General features: G+C 40.8%; 1 protein-coding gene across 4 annotated transcripts in view; it reads right to left on the bottom strand.

The window, feature by feature from the left end:
- myom2a (myomesin 2a) overlaps positions 1-17,243 on the bottom strand; it is a 43,194-nt gene that overhangs the window by 3,708 nt on the left and 22,243 nt on the right. For all 4 annotated transcript variants that reach the window (XM_080416975.1, XM_080416976.1, XM_080416974.1 and 1 more), the window contains 16 exons: positions 16,520-16,641; positions 15,060-15,247; positions 13,868-13,994; positions 12,119-12,297; positions 11,444-11,558; positions 10,861-11,020; positions 9,925-10,031; positions 9,206-9,250; positions 7,922-8,058; positions 6,763-6,907; positions 3,975-4,034; positions 2,478-2,545; positions 2,192-2,305; positions 1,565-1,652; positions 1,304-1,342; positions 314-419 (listed from right to left, as the gene is read on the bottom strand). In XM_080416975.1, the coding sequence (XP_080273101.1) occupies positions 314-419; positions 1,304-1,342; positions 1,565-1,652; positions 2,192-2,305; positions 2,478-2,545; positions 3,975-4,034; positions 6,763-6,907; positions 7,922-8,058; positions 9,206-9,250; positions 9,925-10,031; positions 10,861-11,020; positions 11,444-11,558; positions 12,119-12,297; positions 13,868-13,994; positions 15,060-15,247; positions 16,520-16,641 (1,800 nt within the window). The remainder of the gene's footprint in view (positions 1-313; positions 420-1,303; positions 1,343-1,564; positions 1,653-2,191; positions 2,306-2,477; positions 2,546-3,974; positions 4,035-6,762; positions 6,908-7,921; positions 8,059-9,205; positions 9,251-9,924; positions 10,032-10,860; positions 11,021-11,443; positions 11,559-12,118; positions 12,298-13,867; positions 13,995-15,059; positions 15,248-16,519; positions 16,642-17,243) is intronic.

The following is a 17,243-nucleotide window of genomic DNA, read 5'->3' on the forward strand; positions in this document are numbered from 1 at the left end:
AAAGACCGCAGCCCGTAGGACTACGGGCTCGGCGCTTAACCGTTGGATTTAACGGCCCGTAGAACTACGGGCCCGGCGGTAAAGGTGTTAATGGCACTCAATGAGTAAACAAATTTTTCCGGGGACCCCCTGGAATCCCCTAAAGGACCCCTGGGGGTCCCCGGACCCGACTTTGACAAAGAAAGAGCCCTTTCAACAGGACCACAATGGAAATAAGCCTTAGCTTTCTTGTGTCTGTCCTTTTGACGTTTTGCTGTGTACATTGCTTTGTTCTGTGCATATTGTCAATAAATACAAATGTAAAAATCCATACTTGTGCTTCCAAGTGGTCTTCATCTCCTCTGTGTAGTAGGTCATGTAGCACTGCAGTCTGATGCCTTCAGGAGTACACTGGAGAACCAGCTCTGAGGCAGACGCACCTATCACCAAGCACGACCAAAACACAATCATGTTTAATACAAACAGAGCCAGTGGGACCTAAACATAACCATATTCATCAGAATCACCACAAACAAATAATGTAACACAATAATATTCATAGTATGAATATTGGGCTCTTTTCGACAAACGAAAGGGTATTAACCCAGAACCTTATAACCTGAAACTTCCCCATGAACCCATGAAGTTCTGTGAGTTTTCCATTATAACCAGAATCAGGGAGTTACTTTATAAATACAACTAATTAACACAATCTATCTCCAAAACTGTAACTTTTCAGGATTCAAATTCAAAAATAGCAAAAGTAGCAGATCAAAACGCGCCGCTTTGCGCCGCGTTTCGAACTTGTAGATCTACTACTTTTGATGCGCTGTAGTATGATCAAGTAGGGTGTTCATTTACGAAAAAACACAAAAAGTAAAAATATGGAGATCAGATGTTTCTGCCTCAGCAACGATAGGATTGTGTCTGTCTGTCTGTATTACATACAGACAGACAGACAGACACAATCATATTGATTCACCAGGTCGTAGATGGCTCTTTAAGAGTGTCTGCCAGTGGTTAAAAAAGGATGTGTCACCATTTTGGAGAAGTGACAATAACACAATATTGTGTAATACACTTGCCTGGAAGTATTTGCTCAATTTGTGGTGTAAAAGGGCACAAACAGAGGTAGTTCACACGTTTTCTTTTTTGGAACTCTTGCACAGTTCAAAAACAACAACTTATTATCACTTAGTGTACTGTAGGCCATTAGAAATACTTCTGTAAAAGGTTGCTCAACACATCTTGTACTGTATGTAATTAAGCTAGTGGTGGCAGTAACAGGAAAGGGTGTGATAAGATGATGAAATTCAATTCCTACCAGCGATGTGGGCAAGGGCATTGATGATGTCATCAAACACTGCAAGACAGAAAAAGAAAGATCAAATCAGACCGTTTAAGGAAGATGAACTAGAAAAAGTGCTCCTCGGTGCACAGGTCTCAGCCAGGTCAGGTAGGTTATTGTGGGCCAGCAATGTTTCGGAATCGCCAATCAGGATGGAATATAGATGGCCTGGAGGAGACAATGGGCTTACAACAGTAAGAGGTTGATCATTCACTGGTATTGATCCTAAGGTTGTACCTTGGCCAGAAATGTCAATCACAGATGTGTCTTTTCCTCTATCATCACTGACAGTTGCTTTGTAAATGCCATGGTCCTTTCTGGAGAACTGAGAAAACAAACACCATACTTAGAGGAACATTTAAACAAGCAATTTTGGATACACAGAATGTACACACAGAAAGTACGCTACGATCGATCAATAGATCTCTAGATCAATCGCTAGACCAATAGATCGATCGCTAGATCGCTAGATTGAACCAGTGGTTCTCAACCTCTTTTTTTGGGGGGGGTTTCCAGAAGTGACAATTTAAGGACTTTTAAGACCGTTTTAATACCTACAAAAAAAGAAGAAAGAAAATAAATAAATAAGACCATTAGGCCTACTGCATCAAAAGTAATCAACAAACTATGCTATAAAAACAGGTCAAACTTTGGCCAGATTGGCAAATAATATAAGAATGAGGCAAAAATTGCAAACTAAATGTAATGCCGTGGGGGGGTCGCGGCCTGAAAAGGTTGAGAGCCACTGGATTGAACAATATATTATGGCTGAAAAAATCTTATGCTAATCAATTCATAAGCTGAGTTGAATAAGTTCATTCATGAGTGTCAGGGTGTGTGCCAACCGTGCCATGAATATTTTACCAGCTGGATGGGCAGAGCAGCGGTGCCAGACAGGACATTAGTGGGAGTATCAAGAACAATCTCATCTTCATCCTTGTACCAATGGAAAGTAGACTCTTTCTTCACATTCGCCAACTGAGACATACAGAACACACAGAGAGAATGTTTTTGAGACAAGCCAGCAAAACAATTATATGCTGAGAAAAAGATACATTATCTGTATTTATAGTAAGGTTTTTTTTTCTCAAGATTCACCTTGAGAAAATATTATTAATATTTTTTTTAATTATTTTTAATTCTGTATTACCTGGCAAACAAGCAGAACGGTACAGTCCTGATCCACTGTGAAATTCAGATACTCTGAGAAATGTGGGCCTGGAAAAGAAATCACAGAAACATGTTACATTATTCAAGATATTGCCAGTTCTATGCAGGTTATGTCAAGAGACAACTGCCAACAAGTACAGTACAATGATACTGGGTCAAATATTATTTACACAAATAGTTCTAGCCTATGCTAGAACTATAGTTGGAACATTTAGAACAGCATGCCATTGCACTTCAAACAGGCAGGTCACAGCATCAGTTCCTTCAAATATGTACTGTAGGTACAGAAAAGGTGGATAGGCCCATCAGGGGTGGCAACCACAAGCGCCTGTTACTACAACACGAGACGTTTTATATTCATTACCTCATGGTTTGAATGAGTAATGTGACATCAAGCCGTTCCTGCACTTGTTTTTAATGGTTTTAATCATGTACATACTTCACTGTCTTGGGTGGGTCCTTTTTCTAGCTGCAGGTCCTCTTTATTGTATTATTTTTCAGACCTTGTGTATTTGGGACATGGGTTTTGTATGGGGGACTGATATTGATATTTAGCACATTGGTTTCTATTGTCCTTATTTTAGACACTTGATGAGAGCAATAACAGCATCTGTTCATTTTCATTCCATGATTGCTGACTTGACATGATGACTAAACGGCTGATCATTGTTAATAGTGTAGTTCATGTATCCCAGGTGTCTAACCATGTGATCGATGTGAGCATTCAAACGTTTAACAAGGGTTTGGTTATTGGACAAGGTTCCAGAGTAGGTTCAGGGTTTTATGAGGGATAGAAAGGGCAGTGGGTTTTAGAATAGTGTAAATGTAATTTTGGGGAAATAATTTGTCTGTCATGTTATGAGATGTATTTGTTATGTGTATGAGGACCACAATGGAAATAAGCCCTGGACTTTATTGTGCCATATCCTCAAATTGTTTAAACTTGCGTAATGACTTTTCAACTAAACTAAACTAAACTAAAGCTCTGCCCACTTGATTCCACTTAACCACCTGACACCTCTGTATTATTATACCCAACGAAGACCCCTAGCAGGTCGATATGTTGTGTCTGTCTGCCTTTAATAAATATTGGGGAACATTGAAGACGTTGTGCAGATTTCTCTCTCCTCAACATTTTAAAATAGTCACATACTGCCAGTTAATTATCACTTAAATGTATAAGTTGTCATTAAAATGCAGGCATGTATTGTGTTGTCTTGCACCTACACAGTATTCTACCGTAGGCTAAAAATAACCTATAGAGTACAATAACACAGCTGTCCTAAAACATGGGAAACACCTGTTACAGTTCTTAAAATAACTAGCAAGCAAAATGCAAATGCAAATGTAAACACCTGCTAGGAGGATGTTGACATGGGTTTGTCACATGTCTCCTTGCAACAACACAAAGTTTGAATGTCTATTATTATTCCTTTCACATGACACTCGTCTGTCATTAGTGTCATTGTTCAGTTACCTTGCTTCCTGATGTGTTCTTTCCTCTGGAACTCCGCCTCCTTCAGAGCAGCCTTAAACACTGAAAGAGAACATTCCCACGCACAGCAATGTAAATATATGGCCTCCAATACACACGTATTATCTGCATGTCAAAACTCAATTTTACTCTCTGTTACTCTTCCAGGACATAACCGTAATACAAATAATTTCCTAATTTGTGCATTAAAAGTACTGTATTTAAAAATACACTTTTTGTTAATACAAACAAACAATGTCATGTTATGAGATGTCATTTTTAGGTTATTTTTAGGTTTTTAGGTTATCTTTTGCCTAATACAAAGTGTTAAGAAATAAGATAACGGATTGATTATATGCACACAGTAAAAATCCTCTGTGTTAATTGAAATGATTCTGAGATGATTGATTGATTGATTTAAATTTTTATTAGGCAAAAAAAAGTAAAACATCACAATTACATTATAATACTTCTGTCTAAAAGGTCCGTCCAAAAAAGTCTGTGCGGACTTGTTTCCGTTGAGGTCCTTGGTATTCATTTCATAGACATATATAGTAGCAACCAAACAGTTCAAATATCACACAAAAATGCAGAGAAAATAACACCCATGTACAAAAAAAGCAAAAACGCATTGGGGGGGGGGCGGGGGGCAGATACCTTTTCTGAGCTCAGGAGGACTGGCTTGGGCAAAGCAGATCCGACACTCCAAAAACACCATCGCCTCTGTCAGAGCTGGGGATAAGCCATCTTCTGCCAGAAGAACATCTGCAGGCATGCTGACGTCTGCAAGAGACTGGCAGTTGTTGGTGGACCTTGAACATCAGCTGAAGTTCCCCAGCCATATTGCAGTCACCTACCTGCGACCAGACATTGTCCTTGTGTCTGAGTCCACCAAGCAAGCAGTGCTACTGGAGCTGACAGTCCCGTGGGAAGATCGCTTGGAAGAAGCCTTTGAGAGAAAGCTCTCCATGTACGCAGGACTGGTCAGCGACTGTCAGCAGTCTGGTTGGAGAGCAAGGTGTTTCCCTGTGGAAGTTGGGTGCAGAGGATTTGCAGCCGTTCCTTTGTCAGAGCCTTCAGTAGTTTAGGCATCGAGGGAGAGAGAAAGAGGAGAGCCATCCGCAGTACCACCGATGCGGCAGAGAGAGCCTCAAGATGGCTGTGGCTCAAAAGAGGGGAGCCATGGAGTCATGGTAGCTAGCTAGCCATCTGGACACAAGCTGGGGTCTGAAGGGGGGGGACTGGAGAGTCAGTGACAGCCCGGAGAGACGGCAACCGGGGCAGAACGGGTCGGCAACCCAATCTGCATCCTCTGAGAGGGGGGGAGGATGAGTACCCCAGTCGGACGGACACAACGGTAACAGACCCAGGCAACGGACAAACGACTATGAGCAAGCAGTGTACATGCGGTGAAGTCTGCAAGAACAGCCATGGCTTAAAGATCCACCGAGCGAGGATGAAGTGCCCGTTGGAACAGAAGCAACACAACGCACAGGTGTTACACCTGGGGAGTGGCAGGAGGTGCCAGGCCCGGAGTCGCCCCATAGTGCCCAGAACCTCCAAGTGTTGCAGACAACTCCCTCGAGCATCAAGTCTGACAGGAGGCGGATCAAATGGCCTGCAGCTAGCATGACCTCACTCTGGAAGCAGTTCGGTGACGATGTCAACCAAATTCTGGAGGCAATGGCGAAGTTAGAGGCCGACAGGAAGCTACAAGCTATGACAACAATCATTGTCAGCATCGCAGCTGAACGGTTCAGCAAGGAGGAGAAGAATAGCTCCGGAACATCTTACTCAAAGAATCAAAGAGCTGTAAGGATCCACAACATCAGACAGGAGATGAAAGTGCTGAAGTCCCAGTACAAGGCGGCAGGAGAAGAGGAACGCACTGGCCTGGCCCAGCTAATGTGCTTTTTTGGATAAAAGCGCTATATAAATGCACCATTTACCATTTTACCATTTATCGGAGGCGGCATAGACGGTGGCGGTGGTTTCCATTTGGAAATTTCCATTTCACATAGCCTAAAATCAGGGTTGCATTGCTCATAGGACGGCTTTGCACGGCGTGCAGGAACCTATTTGACCAGGAGCACGCGCAGGCACATGCATAGATTTAAAACAACTTTAAATTCACACCTCAAAAAAGTTTACAAAGGCTCCCGACTCACACCAGGCGAATTAACATAGGAATGAGCCTAGATGCATATCAATTGTCCATTGTGTGACCTGTAGTGTAGGTGTTAAGCGACTTGCGTGTCACGTCATTAAAATAGAGTGCAATCACGTTCCAATTCAGCATTGCAACACTGCCTAAAATACATGTTATTAATATATATATCGTCTCTGTCGGGTGGAAACCTCATACTGTATGACCAAAACTGTTACTCAAGTAGGGTCAAGTTAGCCTGACACTCAGCCTGAATTTTCATTTCGTTTCACTCCATTATTCAGTCTGAAAGCCCTCTCGTGCAGCCGTTTTCTGAGATGGGGGCGTGGCCAAAGTTGGACTCTTTGGCGATTGGTTCATACTGGATTATCCCGATTCCGATTCGCCATACAGATTTTCAACCGAGAAAACCCCGCCTTCGACAGTGTCACCAGACCCTGAATGGTAGCGATTCAGGGGGTGGAGCCAGGCTAGGATCAAGTAGTTAATTTACACAAAAAGTTAAAATAAGGAGATAGGAGGTTCCTGCCCGACAGCAACGATATTCATGTGTATTCAATCAGTCAGTCAGTTAGTTAGTCTCTCTCCTCCAACAGTGTGACATGATGTGAAACAGAGACTCACCTTCTCCCACCAGCACCAGTGAGCTCTGGTTCTTGGCCTTGCCGTCAGTGATCTGAACGGTGTAGGTTCCCTCGCTGTTCTTGGTGAAACTCTCCACTGTCATCTGGATGACTCCAGTAGCCACGTCATGGCTGATCTTATTTCCCTGAGAACCAACACCACAGAGACCTTTCTTTATTAAATGTTATTAGTTTATGTAAGTTATGTTATGTAAGATAAGTTAAGATAATATTGCCGTTACATAACCTTTTGCTATTTCTCCCTCGATGGACATTCCATTTATCTTACGTAATGCTGTGCACATGTATTGCTACTGGTATAGAGTGTAGTTAAAACTGCAATGTGGAACTTATTTGAATGAATAAAAAGTTATTTCAACCCATCTGTATGGTACGTTATTACAATAACACTAGCACATCTGCTGTGGTATAGGAGATGGTCTTCCATTGAGAAATTTTGAGCCTGGTGTCAGACAGTAGGACACCTACTGTTTGACAACTTTAGTCCTGTCTGAAGCTCATAAGCACAATATCTCCCCTGGACAAGCTATAGGATTGAACCTTGGTCGAGTGGTAGAAATTTGGTCTCACGCGTGGGACACGTGTTAGAATTGCCAGGTGGATATAACAGTTACAGAAGTTATTGCAGTTTTAACATTGTGGTTGTGTGAGCACTGATGCGATGCGTTGTTGTGAGCGTGTATGTCTGCTATATATAGAAGCATAAATTAGGCTTAATAAGAATGCATGGTATAAAGCAAAATAAAATCTCATGACTGAATTTTTTTTCTAATTTGTGATTTGTGAAACAGCACGAAAGGAGACATAGAAGATGTAGAATTGTGATAGAATTATGATTTTTAGGTATTATGATTCTAAACCTACAAGTTGAAGAAATCACAGACTGTGGCTTTTAACCTTTGCTTGCGTCTGAACATGTATTCTATTGTTAGACGACCACTTCAAATACTCTTTAATCTTAAAATAACTAATAACTGAAAATAGCCGATCTGCATGCTCACAACACGTCGCAGTGCGACGTGTTGTGAGCTTGCAGATTGTCTATTTCCGGTGCGGGACATGCTTTCAAATGACTGAAAATCAATCGTGGTGACTGAGAACTTTAATCCATGAGAATGAAGAGGTTGCTCTCTCTCTACCTCGCCACTTTTGACCTCTTTGTCGTTGAAGATGAACCTGTAGGACACGGCGGGGGTGAGTTTCACGGCCTGCAGCCAGAAGCGAACATGGCCCTTCTCCAGAACCTCGTAGTTCAGACCAAGTTTCAGGGGAACAACTGGGCAAAAACAAAAATAAAAAACATGGATTAACACTCAAGTAATAGCTAATCTTCCTCAAGTGATAGATTGCACCAAATAACAGGTAGCAATTGTGATACTGTGATGTTCACCTGATATCCTGTTCTCTTTGCACTGTACGTATTTACCCTATTGTTTGTTGACTAGGGTTCATGCCATTTAATCTGATTTTGCACTTGTAAGTCGCCCTGGAGCGTCTGCTAAATGCGTAAATTGTAAATTGATACGTCTTCTGCATTAAGGCTGTTTGGAGACTCTGTTCCCAAAATACAAAATACAAAACCTCTCCCCCTGAAGTGATTTGCTGCACTATTAAGGTTCATCTGCCACCTAAATCCATTGGAAGTGTACAGTAAGTAAGCTACTAATAACATGTCCCACTCCCTTCACATTAAATTGTACTGCCACCCATGATGTTACACATTTGTTCTCTGTTTTAATACATATAAAGTACAACATATTTACTGTTGTAAATGTTACTAAATGTTATTCTACCCTTGACCTTGATTTTCTTACCACTATGAGGGTGGGAAAATGTGTCATATCCGCAATAAACAGTAGGAGCTAACAGTTTGGGGACTCTATTATAATAGTTTTTATGAGAACATGTTAACCTTTAACCGTGCCAACCGTGCCGTTACAATAGCATGATTTCCTAACAAGTTCATACACGGATAATTACCCCACGGTACAAAAGAAAGAAAATGCTGAGGTGTTGAATACAGAAGTCTGATTTCACAACCTGCTCCCAAATGTCACCTGCTCTTTAATACACAAATATCAGCCTCTTTACAAATACTAGGATCATCACTAGATAATACACTCCAAAGCTTGTTGACATTGTTAACAGACAACCTAGAAGAAAACAATACTAGCTGTCTGACACACTGTATGTATTTACTGATTGAGTGTGATTGAGTCACTGTATTCACTAAAAAGTGAATAATTTATTTTCCCTTCTAACGGATAGTAGATAACACAAAGGAACATACTAGCATCAATACCTGTCACTATTTACTGTCTACACAGTCATGGAATATTGGACAAACGGGTTTTCAAATCTAATTAAAAAGTAATTGATGTGGAAAAGTCGAGAACTTAAGCCAACTTAAACATGATACTTACTTGGATGCCTGATGGCGTGGCTGAGTTCCAGCATGGTATTCAGGGCTGCAGAACGAGATTTGATCAAAAAGAATATTATTACACTGTCACTTAATAGCCAACACAGCTACAACAACAAAGCTGCAATTACTCCTACAACAAGAACATGTGATGGACAATAAAGCTTTTTGAATTGTGAATCACGATTGACTATACTGTATATGTACTGTACTTGTCATGTGGGTTGTATTGTCCCTTAACATAGGCCTACACTGTGTGTGAGGTCCTCTGCTACGTGTGTCAACGTGGCCTGTTAAGCTATTTATACTTTGACGTTCGATGGTGTCGCGACGCTGAAAGTAGCCGATCTACAAGCTCACAACGCCTTGTGACGTGTTGTGAGCTTGTAGATCTGCAATTTTTGGCGAGCGACACAGTCATATGATAGAGTATGACTGCTGTGTTTCTACTGCTCTGCCAATAAGGCTGCTTGGTCAGGGGAGATATTGCATTATGAGCTTCAGGCAGTACTAGATGTCAAACTACAGTAGTTGTCCAATCCAACCTCAGGGTCTAAATTCATCTATGGAAGAGTAGGAACGGAAGACCACTGCATAGGTGCTACAGTAGTAGCTGTAGTTATATTGTATTAACACCATATAGATGGATAAAAATAACATTTCAAGGATTGTAGCTTTAATTGTGATGATTTAATGGATATTCTAATCTACACAACCTACCATCTTCGGTCAGAGTGTGGCTGGCAGAGACACCATCAGTGTCGGTGACAACAGCAGAGTATTTGCCCAAATCCTCTATATCTGGGTTGGTGAAGGTCAGCTTGGTGCTGATAAAAGAAAGTACAGCAAGAATAAGAATGGATATAGAAACATACATCATCGCTCAGAAAAAGAAACAGACACAAAACCATGCAGGCAACTTCTTTTTTTAGCTATCCAAATACACATGGTGCTACTGTTAATTCAAATTCTTCAGTGTGTTGTACTGTAGTATAATACAGGATATCACCTGAAAGTATGCATCTGTATCCTGCACTACACACACTAAATGTATTCATCTTATTTCATTTTTATTTTCATCCACATTGTTGAGGAGGCGTACGAGTACAAGAAGTACAATGCTGCCTTCAGTTTTGCCACAGCCTTATTGTCCAGTAAGTAACACATCATAAAAACCTTCAACCTTGAAGTTCAGTACTTCTAAAATGGTGTTTTGGCAAAACTTCTCTTTTATGAGAACAGATGTATACAGTTCTTCATCTGAGAGTTCAATACATAAAAGGACACAGTCCAAACTAAACTAAGCCTGGTAAAACATATCGTTGCTGTCGGGCAGAAACCTTGTATCTCCATATTTCGACGTATAATGGTTTTCTTTCCCTGTAAATGAATGCCCTAGTAGTTCGTTATACGAGTTTCCCACAAAAGTAGTGAAAATAGCCTTCAATATCTAAAAGCTCACAATGCGTCGCATTAACTGGACTCTGAAGAGTAACGGTTTTGGACATGCAACCCAACAGCAATGATTATTGTCTCTTCTTTGTATAGGTATATTATTCCACAGTGCACACACAGTGTAAATCTGAAGTTCTTGAGACTTCAGATTAATGTTTGCATTAGCTGTAGCTTCATTTGAGCTTTGACAGGTTTGCTTACGTTCTTCCTTTAACTGAAGCAGAGACTCTGGAGCAGTCACCGACTGCTTTGTAGTTCTTAGACCACACAAACTGAGAGGTCTCAGCGGTCTCACAGGCCTCGTAGGACAGGAAGATGTCTCCGGTCTCCTCGTCCACGCCACAGTTGATCTCCTGGGAGCCTTGGAATTGGAAAAAGAGACATGTCATGATGCTGACTGTGACATACTTAAATACATTATGCTTCTATTTACAAACAATATATACCTTAGAAAAGAAAAGTTTATTTTTTATTTTTCTCCAATACAAAATAAAACATATTTGGGCCCCCCCAAATTTTAAATTCAATATCTGATGTGCTACTGTAAGTTGTGGGATGTAACAGGAAATAAGTAATGGACTTTGTGTGCAATACATTATTTGTGTACATCAAAGGTTCCCAAACCTTTCAGGCCGCGACCCCCCAAATCATATTTGTATGTTGGTTTGTTTACTGTTGACTGAGAAAACAATGTTGCACATTAAGCAAATCATCTGGGGACCCCCCAAAATAATTTGGGGTCCTCCTGACCCACTGGTGTACATCATCCTTGAGCTTTTATTACCTGCAATAGCCTTGGCACACACAGGCTCAGATGGCGGGGAACCTCTTCCGACAGCATCAGCATTGACAGCACGCACTTTGAACACATACGATTCACCTTCCACCAGACCAGTCACCTGCAAAAAAAAAAGACAAACATAACATCTTCATCTCATTGTCACTGGAGACCTGATATCTAAAGCCCAGTTCAGACCAAAGATTCACGATAGGAGGAAATGGTTTTAGAACGTTGCAGAGGAAAAATCGCATCACCTCGTTGCAGGTCAGCTGATGCTGGCTGATTAAGTCACAAGAGATTCAACTCTGATCACACAAACAATTTGCTTACACGAATCTGCCTTTGTAACTTTATACACATTGTACCCCTCTCTCTCTCACTCACCCCCCCCCCCACACACACACACACACACACACACACACACACACACACACACACACACACACACACACACACACACACACACACACACACACACACACACACACACACACACACACACACACACACACTCTAGTGATGTGTGGGTCTGTTTTAGTTTTTTAACCACACCCATCTGCCTGTGATGTTGATTGTCACTGTCCAGTTTTTCAAAAACATTCAAAGTACAAGCTCACAACGTGTCACATCGTGACTGTTTTCACCCTGTATGAATTTGAATGATAGTGTGAATCTTACCGGCAGGTAACGATGGCCAACAGCCTCAGCATTCAGGGTGACAAAGTCCTTAGAGCCCTTTTTGGCCATTTCCACATGGTACCCGGTGATGGCACTGGCCCCGGTGTAGACTGGAGCTTTCCAGAAGACGACCAGAGAATCACCTCTCACTTCACTGAAGCTCAGGTCATAGGGTGGACCTAAGAGTCAAAACATAACACCCATGACTGAACATACTGTACAAAAGGTGAGAGTTCACATGAATTATAAACCTTAGGATGAAGAGTTTGACCATGTATTTATATATAAAACACAATTTGATTCAAATGTATAATTTTTACCATGCATTTAATGGTTTATAATGATTGTTTTGTTGTGATGTCTGACTTGGCAGGAGTACCAATCTTAGCTCATATTGTCTTGAAGGTCCACCATTAGTTGTGGTTAGGCATCGTCTAGCAGGTTAACCACATTGGTTTACCATATTGGTTAACCAATGTTTAGCTCGTGTTGTGTTGAAGGTCCACCATTAGCCGTGAGTATACAATTACACTTCATCTTAGCAGGTTCACCACATAGCTCAAATCTACCTACAAGTGACTTGAAAACGAATGCTTCTCAGCAAAGTACAGCTAAGCTGACTCGCGGTTTGCATACCACAACCTTAATGACACCTCATTTGCTAGTTGAACCGCAAAACAATTATGAAACAATTGTAATGAGGCTGTCTGTCTGTGTGTATGTACGTACAGTACAGTACAGTACAGTACAGTATGTCTGCAGTGACTCAATACACTGTATCATCGTCTAGTCACAACACAATATCATGACATTTCATAAGACAAGTATTAATAGATGTCTATAAACTGACAATAAATATGGTGCAAGTTGGCGGTCAAAGCTCAAGCGTGACTCAACTGTGCACACCTCTACGCTGCCATTCTTTACAATGGTACAGAATACCTGCTCACCACTGTTTGTGGCACACTTTAACAACATGAACAGTGGCAACCCCGGCAAATCTTCATTTCAAAACGCATCGCTTCATGCCGCGTTTCAAGCTTGCCGATCTGCTATTTTTTATACTTTTGTGTGACGCTCTAGTATGATCGCGTACTGTAGGCCATTAATTTACGAAAAAACACAAAAAGTTAAAATATGGAGATAAGTGGTTAACCCATTAAAACCGGGAAAGCGTCATTTTAGATTTTTGCGTTGGCTATTCAAAAATAGCAGATATACAAGCTCCCTTCGTGCCGCACTGTGAGCTTGCACATCTGCTATTTGGAACATCTTTGAACTTGAAAGTGTGCAAACTAGTGATTTTGAAGGCCTTTGTAGAATCGGCCTCAGGCCTTAGAGCAGTGGTTCTCAACCAGTGGTCCGGGGACCACCAGTGGTCCAGGGGATCCCCAACAAAATTTGGTAACATAGCGTCACAATCATTTTAACCACTTAGCTTTGGCTATTCAAAAATAGCAGATCTACAAGCTCATAGCGCAGCACCAAGTGCCGCGCTATGAGCTTGTAGATCTGCTATTTTTGAAAAATCTTGAAAATGTGTGCATATCTTTGAATATATATATATTTTTTTTTAAAGCAAATTCTTAACTCAAATCTTTGCTTCTGGGGGTTCCTGGCACAAAAATATTTCAGATGGGGGTCCGCGGCCAAATGTGTATAAATGTAGGGGTCCTTGGCATGAAAAGGGTTGAAAACCACTGTCTTAGAGACAATGATACATTTAGTGACAGTTAAGTGTCTCCTAACCTGGCTTGGCGTGCGTCCAGGCCTCACACTTCAGAGGGGTGCTGGCAGCGGAGGGCACTCCCACACCAGCAAGGTTCGCAGCTTGAACCTTGAACTCATAGAAGGTTCCCTCCGTCAGACCGTCGACCTGGAGTTATAGAAGGAATCTTCAAACACATACAGTACAAAACACAAAGTGCCTTCAGGGTTCCCACACCCTAAATGCAAGGGGAAATTCCCTGATTTCTTTTAGTTTTCATGACCAGATTCCAAACAAAATAAGTCTAACTTATATACTGTATGTACACAATTAATTAACAAGTAATTAATTACTTTTTTTGGATACTGTACCACAACAGGATGAGATATTTACCACTTACTGTTGTGAGTGAAATATGCCTAAACCAGATACACAATTAAAACTAATTATTCCATGACCAAGGAATGTCTGGAATAGAATTTTCTAAATTCCATAACGGTCTAGAAATTCCATGCCCCTTGGGAACCCTCTCTGTGTCTTTTAGCTAACTGAGAGGGATCTTAACCCTTATTTTGCCAAACTAACTGATTTAGAAAAGCAGAAACTCTAGCCACGAGCCTTCTTACCTCAAGCTACAGTCAACCTACTACTGCATCGGTGTAATTCTCCCAAAATATATTATGAAACTCATAGAAAAACAACAGTCTCATGCTTAGTGCAATCCAGTAGTGTAAAGTAACTAAGTACATGTACTCAAGTACAGTACTTAAGTACAATTTTGAGGTACTTTTACTTTACTGGAGTATTTCCAATTTTCAATACTTTATACTATCTCAGAGGCAAATATTGTACTTTTACTCCACTACAATTATTTGAAAACTTTAGTTACTGGTTACTTTGTAGATTTTTATTTTTATTAAAAAAACATCCTTCAGCCCTATATTTCGGACATTTGAAAATAGCAGATCTACAAGCTCACAATGCGTCGCATCATCGGCTATTTTCAAAATGTTTTGTATACATTTTGAACTTGTGAAATGGGACATACTGCACAATGAGTACTTTTACTTTTGGTACTTATATATTTTGATACAAATACTTTCGTACTTTTACTCAAGTACATTTTGAATACGGGACTTCTACTTGTAACGGAGTACATCTACATTGCAGTATTGATACTTTTACTTAAGTAAATAATTTAAGTACTTTTTCCACCACTCTCAAACCACTTACAGTGCAGATCCTCTCCTTGATGCCGGCCAAGTTAACTTCCTTCCAGGCCAGAGTGTCGGCATTGCGCCTGTCGACGTAGTAGGCGTTGACCTTTGACCCGCCGCAGTGTTTTGGGCTCTTCCAGGCAATGCTCATGGATGAGCCATCACAGCTGAGCAGGGTGATGCCATGGGGGGCACTGGGGGTTGCTGTTGGGGGTTTGTTTAGTTGTTATTTTAGTTTAACATGTAATGCATACTGAAGGCTTTTAGCTGATGGCGCCTCTATCATTATCCTAAGCTACTTTGAGGGAGTTAAAGGGCAACTTCACAATTTATTTTTACATGAATCGTTAAACATAATGGCGTAAACATAAAACGTGTCGAAACGTGTTGTATTACGTAGACTGGCCAAGATTTGCCAGCGCAGAGAGAACAAGCTTTTGACACACAGAATTGGGGAATGACTTTTCAATCCTCCCCCCAAAAAAATCAGTGATGTTGCCCTTTACCGTCACGTTATATTGGTACAATTTGTCCTTATAACAAAGACACTCAAACGAAAGACACGTAATTTCAATTCTAAGTATATTTTTGTGGTCCAGAGTCAAACTCATGCACGTGGAGTATTTTCGTGTTAAATAAAACAATACAGTGGCATAGATGGTACTGTGATTCATAAATACACTGAATACAACATTACAGTAGCATGTTACTGTGATTCATAAATACAATCAATACAGTGATAAGTGGTGGAGGAAGTGAAAACAGTGGATAAGTAGAGTGGGAGAACATCATGAAAGCACATACCGTACTCCACACCCTTCCCTAAACACAACAAATGAAATGATCCACAGGATGATGAATGTCATTTTGATAGTGTGCAAATACTATAATTATTTAACCCATAGACTTGTTACACCTATACGTTGTTATACTTTTCAAGCCGGGAATACCACTGTGTCATTTTAGACACAGTGGCAGAATATTTTTATCATATAAAAATAATAATAATCAAGATTTTAAGTTTTTCTGAAAACTTAGGTCAGGTTTTATTATTATAAGGCGTTTTAGAATCGTCTAAATGGGCTAACCCACTTTTAATTATAGTGCATTTATAACGCCTGTTATCCAAAGCACTTTACAATGTGCAATACATTCACCCATTCATTCAAACTCACATTCACACGTCGATGGCGGAGGAAATAATGCAAGGCAGCCAACCTGCTCATCGGGAGCAGTTTGGGGTTCAGTGTCTTGCTCAAGGACACTTCGACACTATCTCAGATCTACAAGCTCAAAACGCGTCGTCGTTTCGCACCACGATTCGAGCTTGCAGATCTGCTACTTTTGATTAGATTAGATGTCTTTATTATCCACAAGGGAAAATTGATTTGCTCAGGTCAATGCATTTGTGTGACGCTGTAGTCTGATCAAGTAGGGCACCGTTGTGCGAGGAAGTATGAATGGGGCTTTACTCACCAAGGGCAGGCTCCACAGCGATAGGAGAAGACTCCTGTGACTCCTCGCTGAGACCGTAGACATTCACTGCCTGAACACGGAACGTGTAGGTCTCCCCTGGGACCAGGCCGTGAACCACAAACCTGAGAGTATAGGGATGGGACGATAATCATTATTATCGTTTATCGTGATAAAAAAAACACTCACAAAAATCGTATGGCGGAGATTTGAATTTATCGTGGAATTGTCCTCCGTCATACACTAGGATGAATTGGCTTCTGTTGAGCTGCAAATTTAGTACCACTTAAACCCCTCTATACTTGATAAAACGGACCTGCAAAGAGCGTATTTGGTACGCTCTTACTTCACTCTACACAAATCGATTCGCCAAAAATAGCAGATCTACAAGCTCACAATGTTGTGAGCTTGTAGATCTGCTATTTTTGGCAAATATTCCCCCCCGAATAGGGATGCTGGGGGGTTCAAGTGGTTAACAAAAGTGGCATTTAAAGTTTTAAGCATAAGCAACATATATCGCAAAAAAAAATTGCCACAATAATCGTGACATGTGATTTTCGTATCGTCCCATCCCTTCCTGAGAGGCACGTTTATTTTACAGTTACATCAGGACATTCAGCTGATTTAAAAGGACAATAGAATATGAAAAACTTCAAATAAAATAAAATCCACACAGGAATTAAAGCTCCATTTGTTGGAGATGTTTCGTCCAAACTGGTCTTCTATA

This window comes from Gymnoscopelus braueri, assembly GCF_963280865.1.
Source record: "Gymnoscopelus braueri genome assembly, chromosome: 2".
NCBI classification, from domain to species: domain Eukaryota; kingdom Metazoa; phylum Chordata; class Actinopteri; order Myctophiformes; family Myctophidae; genus Gymnoscopelus; species Gymnoscopelus braueri.